General features: G+C 38.4%; 1 protein-coding gene across 3 annotated transcripts in view; it reads left to right on the forward strand.

The window, feature by feature from the left end:
• The window catches only part of LOC107583559 (N-acetyllactosaminide beta-1,3-N-acetylglucosaminyltransferase 2-like), a 30,325-nt gene extending 24,236 nt beyond the window's left edge, over nucleotides 1-6,089 (forward strand). For 2 of the 3 annotated variants that reach the window (XM_016269826.1, XM_016269825.1), the window contains exons 2-3: nucleotides 471-601; nucleotides 4,088-6,089. In XM_016269826.1, coding sequence (XP_016125312.1) covers nucleotides 4,106-5,299 — 1,194 coding nt within the window. In that variant the 5' untranslated portion in view covers nucleotides 471-601; nucleotides 4,088-4,105 and the 3' untranslated portion in view covers nucleotides 5,300-6,089. The remainder of the gene's footprint in view (nucleotides 1-470; nucleotides 602-4,087) is intronic. The other variant, XM_016269827.1, reaches the window with a different exon arrangement.
• The last annotated feature ends 1,041 nt before the right edge of the window (nucleotides 6,090-7,130 follow it).

Here is a 7,130-nt window from a genome sequence, read left to right on the forward strand (position 1 = left end):
TATATGAATTTTTTTTTTATTTGTCAACTGTTGTCATGTTCTTATGAAAAAAATCATAAGCCTGATATATTATATGTGTGCTTTTAGTTTTTTCATTTTCGATTTCAATTTGTCACTTCGCTGGTGAGTTTCATTGTGGATATGAAGACATTTGGGTGGAGTCACAGTGGAAGAGAGTGTGAAGGGAAGAGAGAGTTTTTTGCTAATAATCTCAGATTTTGTTTAGCTTTAGTGCTCAAACTGCCTTTGCGAAAAGTAGTACTTACACAGTCACTCAAAGATAAAAGCTGGTCTTCTGGTCATCTCAAGCAAGGCCAACAAATAATTGAGCTCAGACCACCTGGACTAATCCTCAAGGGTGAACAGACACTGTTTATTCTTGCTGTTTCAGGCTCTTATGTTCCCTCAGATCTTCCATGTACCCATTATTATAGCAGCAGCAAAACATGTTTGTTTTTCTTTCTCCCCAGATCTGGATTTCCTCTCCACATCATCCCTGTTTCTGTGATTCACTCTGTTAGTGTGTCAGGATGGGCTAAAAACAATTGCTAGCACCTGCGCACCATACACCTGAACCCTCCACAGTCTCACCTGTGCACAGGTACACACTGGCCCTGAGTAATTATTTCAGCTGAGAAAAAACTATTCTTATTGTATCATTTGTTTAGTCATAATTCACTAAAATACCTTTTTTAATGGTTTATAATTTAATTCAGGAATATTGGACATTATGCTTTTTTCAAGTCAAAACATAAAGATAATGCCGTTTCTTGTTGGAAATCAATGTCTCTCTGTCATTGACTGGCTCCTATGTAGTCTTTAAATCACCACTGATCCCAGAGGCCAACTGGCCCATGAGGCCACTCTAAATTTAGTCCTTTATGTCGTACCTGCAACGCTAGACTACCTCTAAACTCGCATTCAGCTCTGTTCCATAGGAAATACTAGGCCTTATACTGGTATCCCTTAGAGAGTTATAGCGAAGGGTGTGGGTTATACAAAGAATAAGACGGGAGTGAGCGGAAAGTGGGCTAGGATAGAGCAGAAAGAGAATGGAAAAGTAAGCTGAACTGAAGAATGTGGAGTTGAATAAATGAGAGAAACCATGTGCAACAGAGCAGAGGGGTTGCTGGGAGACAAAAGCAACGAAACAAGAGAAAGAGGGAGGAGATGGTGAAAGAGAAGCAACAGATGGATGAGAAAATTACATGTTCAGGTTAAATAAAAGAAGTAATATTAGTCTTCAATAAGTGTGAATTGGCCGAAATTAAACCTTTCTCATATTGTTGTAATTTTAAATGGCAAAATTATTCCAAGTCGTCCCAAATAAAGTGTTCTTTATGCAATTGTGGGTTAACTCTCATATAGAGTTAAACGTAAAGAGGTTCACGTGGTTTAATTTTAGCATGCCGTTCTAAATTTAAAACAGCCAGGCTTGAAATGGGGCCAAGTTCTTCAAGTAAATTATAGCTTTGTGTCCACCGCTAGTTTGTCTTCTCGATTTGCACTTGCTATTAGCATGCAGTTCTCAAACACTTTAGTTGCCAACACACGCACAAACAAACTCTGAAGCATTGCACGTTTTATCATCAAACAGGATTTGCTTTATGGTTATCTGTGTGGCATTCATTTTTTTGGGGCATGTGGTTGAGTAGAAACCTTTAGCTGAAACTGTCAACTAAACGGTTCCGGTGAGAGATGTTTGAAGAATCTATCCTAGGAAATGGAAACTGTTTGGATGATCTACATTTGAATGTGTTCAGAGAAATTTAGATGTGTATATATAATGGAATGGTTCCTTTTTCTTCCCTATTAACAAAAATATTAAACCTCCAAGAGGCAAGGCAAGTAAAAAATAATTGAAACTAGCTGTGCAGTTATAATCCAATATTATCTTGTAAAGTGCTGTTGGTCAATCACATCTTTAGTGTGCTAGTGTTTCCTCCCATAAATGTCTTTTACTGTCACTTTTGATCAATTATCATCAGAATTAATGCATGCTTGCTGAATTAAGTATTTAAAAAATGCATATGCCACAAATACACTCAGTATCACTACAGTGACAGCATTTAATGGGAACCAAGCCATCTGTATTCAGCTCTATCTGTAATTTGTGAACTAAAAAGTCACACATTGGCTCATAAAAGTTTAAGAACCAATGGCTTCCTAGTTATTTTTTTAGTTTGTAGTAGGGATGGGCGATATCTTATCGTTTGCGATATACCGGTAAAAATTCTCACCACGATAAGAATGAGTCTTCCTGCGATAATAAAGATAAAGTCTAGTTGTTGGCATGTTTCTGTGTGCGACAGTGCGGAGCGACATCACGGAAAGCGGACGTGAAATTGAGGAGGAGTAGCCTATATCGCTAAATGAGGAGCTCGAGCTGTAACTGGTTTGGTACAGTGCACAAAAAATCGGTCTGAATAAATGTAACGTTACTACAGTAGCACGTGTGCGATACAGCTTTGCATGTGCATGAGCCTGTTTACAAAACTTGTCCAACAAAGATATAATTTATTGACATGCTTTTTCTCCAAATTAACTTAATGACATAGTCGAGTGTTTGAAATACTTATTTTTGTGACCAGACGTGGTTTCATATTACAGAATGATAGTATTATATACAGTGATAAAGGCCATGTCGATTAACATTGCATTATAAATATACTTTCCTTATAAAAATACCCAAGATTGAAGAACACAGATAAACCATATATTTTGTGCAATCGTATGTTTATTTTCCTCAAGTTTCATCAGTTACAATGTCTCTACCTCCGTTGTGCGTTTTATTCAGCGATAATAACTGGATACCTTCCTGAAGCATCGTCAGTAGTATTTCTTCTGCTATGGATATGTGGAGTTTCTGTACAAGGGCGCCCTCAGGCTTCCAGTATGAATTAAACAGTCTCTACATTACGTGTGAACTCATTAACCTCTTAAGACCCGGCAAAACATTTTAGGAAAACAATTGTATTTTTTGATGCCATTACATTGTTTAGAGCATTCAAAAAAATGTAAACAAAAAAAAACCCCGATATTTCATTCATAAGTTATGCTACGTCCTTGGTAGAGGACATTGGGACTCAATTTCTAAAAAAAAAAAAAAAAAAGACATGAATGAACATGCTTAGACAAAAACAATAGATTTCTTTTAAATCACCAATACATTTTTAGTTTTTTGGATTTTTTTTTACTAAACTTTGTATAAAGATAATTCTCAACTATGTTATAACAGATTGATTGGATATACCATTTTTCTTCATGCAAAATGTGTGTAAAATGGCCACAAACAGGTTTTCTCATTATATATAATGTATCTATAAACTAAATCTAATTTGCATATTAATGTGTTTTTGGGGCAACATGTAATGAAAAAAAGAAGTGTAATATTGAGAGTAATAATTGACAAGATTTTCATAATATTTCATAGGAATATTGAAATATATTTTCTTTCCCTATTCATTTGTTGTGTCTCCCAAAATGCGTAATAAACATGCTTTTAGTCCCAGTGTCCTCATATGAGGACATGTATGAAATCAACCTCCTGTTTCGTAACAAAGTTATATTTTGATTTGAAACCCCATAATATTTTCCTAAGATGTTGATTTATGACACAGTTTAAAAATGTGTCCGATTTAAATGACAATTACAAAATATGATCATATTTCAAAAGAGTGTCACTAAATTAATATCAGACATTTTTGAAGACCAAGGAGAGGGGGTGGTCATGGTGAAACATCCAAACATTTAGTATCTCCGAAAAGCCCTGAATGTGCTCTATATAGGACATCCAGACTGTGGCATGTATAGTCTCAGAGAAATTCACTAAAATATAATGTCCTCATATGAGGATGCAGGGTCTCAGGAGGTTAATGCTCAGTTTGCTCACCCTATTTTGGGTAAAAATAGGAAAGATAATACTTTTCTTAAAAGAAACATGATTCCCTGAATTATCGTCATTGATATCGTTATCGTAATAAATACCAGAAACATCGTGATATATTTTAAAGCCCATATCGCCCATCCCTAGTCAGTAGTCCCTCACATGTCCTCATCTATGTTATTTTTTGTCTCTGCTGTTTAGGTGGTGAGTCTCGACACCATGCAGGGACCTCGGAGGAAGGTGAAGGTCATGGTGATGATGACAATGGTGTTCATCTTCATAGTGGTGGAGGTCTCTCGCAATGCTGGGAAGGGTGACGGCAACAAAAATAAGCAGCTGGTTCCCACGAATCGTTTCTGGGCAAAAGATCTCCCCAGTGACGCCTACTGGAATCGCCGGCAGCAACAGCTGAACTACATCAACAATCGCAACCTAGAAAAGCTCAACTTCACGATTGATAAGCTTCCAGACTGGCTAAACGACACAGTCAGTCTGGACTCCTGTGAGCCAGACTTCAGGGTGACCACCCAAGTCAAGGATTACAACTCGCTACCGGATCGCTTCAAGGACTTTCTGCTTTACATGCGCTGCAGGTCCTATCCCATCGTGATGGATCAGCCAAACATGTGCAAAGACCCACCGTTCCTCCTCCTAGCTATTAAATCTTTAGTCCCGCACTTTGATCGACGTCAGGCCATCCGTGAGTCGTGGGGCAAAGCTGGCCTCCTTGCAAACAGAACGGTCATTACGGTGTTTCTTCTTGGAAATGCAGCCACGGAGGACCACTTTCCTGATCTCTCGAAGATGCTTCTCCATGAGAGCTCCATACATGGAGATATTCTTCAATGGGACTATAGGGACACATTCTTCAACCTCACCATCAAGGAAGTGCTTTTCCTGGAATGGCTGAACACCCGCTGTCCTGGAGTCAGTTACATCTTCAAGGGCGATGACGATGTTTTTGTTAACACCATCCGCATTATAGACTTCCTAATCAATCTTTCTCATGCCAAAGCCAAGGAACTGTTTGTAGGAGATGTGATTACCAACGCTGGTCCACACCGGGACAAAAAGGTCAAGTATTTTATCCCGGAAAGCATGTTCGTTGGAACGTACCCTGCTTATGCGGGTGGGGGTGGTTATTTGTTCTCGGGACAGCTGGTCCAGAAACTTCATAACGTCTCGAGGTTGGTGCCCCTCTACCCCATCGATGATGTCTACACGGGTATGTGCCTTAAGAAACTGGGCCTTGCTCCTGAGAAGAACAAAGGCTTCAGGACCTTTGATATCGAGGAGAAATATCGCGATAATGCCTGTGCCTATAACAGCCTGATGCTGGTCCATCCCAGAAGTCCTCAACATATGATTAAAATCTGGGCCTGGCTGAATGACCCAGCTTTGAACTGTCAGTGAACTGCTGATCCAGGGTTTGGCTGCTTTAAAGGGACAGTTCACCCAAAAATGCTAATTCTGTCATCATTTATACCCCCTCATGACATTTTAAAACCGTATGATTGACTTTCTGTCTTTTCTTTCATTCATTTGACCAGAAAAACGCTGTCACGGATCCCTTTTTTCTTGGTCCCCATTGATTTTCGTTATATGGATGTCTTTTGTATTCTGCGGTTTGGAACAACATGAGATAAAATTGTCATTTTTGGTTGAACTAGCTCTTTAACATTTTACCATTGTTCTACTGTGATTTTATTTAGCATCTTTATGTACTTAATTTCATGTCAAAGGTCAGAAGCGATGATGAGCTCTTTAGATGTATATATTTCAAATGTAGCTCTAAATCGCTACCACATAGTATTTCAACGGCTTGACTTTGTGTCAACAAATTCTGCTGATAATGTTACAAGTAGTTATACAGTGCTCTGTGGGTGTGAGATCAGCGGTGCTGTGGATTGTGGGAAATGTAGTTCACCTGGTCTGAACATGGCACAGACGATACACAGCACACCTGAGCATAAATATCTGTTGATCATTTTGATAAAATGTGGTTTCTTTTTCTATAGGAGAATTATGTTGCATTATGCTAAAGTGAACAGACATGTTTGAACACTCTATGCAGCCATCACAAGCCTAATCCATACTTGCTGCTCTAGTTAAGTAATGTAATGACTTCATGCATTACTGGCTCTTTTCCTTCTAGATCATTTATTCTTTTTCAGGAGCAGACAATCAGTTGCAAGTCATAAAGCTTTGTATTAACAGATTAGCCAAACTGGGTCATTGCGTCAAAGAAATGTTTAAAATGTACAAAATCATGAACTCCTTTGCTGGAAAAACCAGACGATGTGCTTGCTCCCCTCTCAGATCTGATTCTCACGTTGTTTTTCGAGAGTTTTGGTCAAGCGTTTTCCATTTAAAATCCAGGGATCCCACAATTTACCTTCTTAACTAAATGAATGAAACTTTGCAGCCAGTTTTCCAGACCTAAATTAAGCCTGTCGCTGTCTTGACCATTCTGTCGTTGCTTTTTTCCCTTCTATAAAGAGGCCAGGAAACGGGTCTCAGCTGGATGACTTAATTACTGAATTTTACACAGTGGCCCTCAACTAAGTTACAGTGACCCCTGCTGGTCTGCATATGTTTTTAGTTTTTTTTAAATAAACACTGGACTTTTTATTTCAAATTTGTCTTAAGCTTGATTGAATATTTAAATCATGTCTATGGCATGCCAGTCAACTAGAAATATATTTTTTCTGTTACCGTTCACCATCAACTGTGTCTACTATTAAAGACACTTAGGCCTAGTAATTTCCTAGGGTGTGCTGAATATGTCCGCTCTATAAATATAATCTGTTACTCTTCGTTCTGCCTCATTGGTTGCTTGGTGAAGAGCTAAATCAAGCTTGTGTCATGTAGTGTCACAATTTGTAGTGTTTAATATTACGTTGTCCACCCAGCTATGAGGAATGAGGGCTAAGGATGTGTGATTTATATTGTCTCTGCTAACAGCAAGACAAGCACACCGTTTAACAGCCTGATGTAGTGTTTGGTGGGAGGAACAAAGTGTTTACATGAGTTCATGAACCGTACAAAAAGCTTGTATTTATAAACTACAATTTTATCCATGAAAGGTAGATTATGCAAGTTTTTATACACTGGTATTTACTGTACTCCTGTGAGTTCTCAAACTCTTCAGGCCGTTGTTGTTACTCTTGCATCTGTGCATAACATTGAAGAAAACAAACTCTTATGTTGTTCACAACTGTGATGTTTAGAAATGTCTAGAAAT

This window comes from Sinocyclocheilus grahami, unplaced genomic scaffold (genome assembly GCF_001515645.1).
Source record: "Sinocyclocheilus grahami isolate Dianchi unplaced genomic scaffold, SAMN03320097.WGS_v1.1 scaffold54.1, whole genome shotgun sequence".
In the NCBI taxonomy this organism is placed as follows: domain Eukaryota; kingdom Metazoa; phylum Chordata; class Actinopteri; order Cypriniformes; family Cyprinidae; genus Sinocyclocheilus; species Sinocyclocheilus grahami.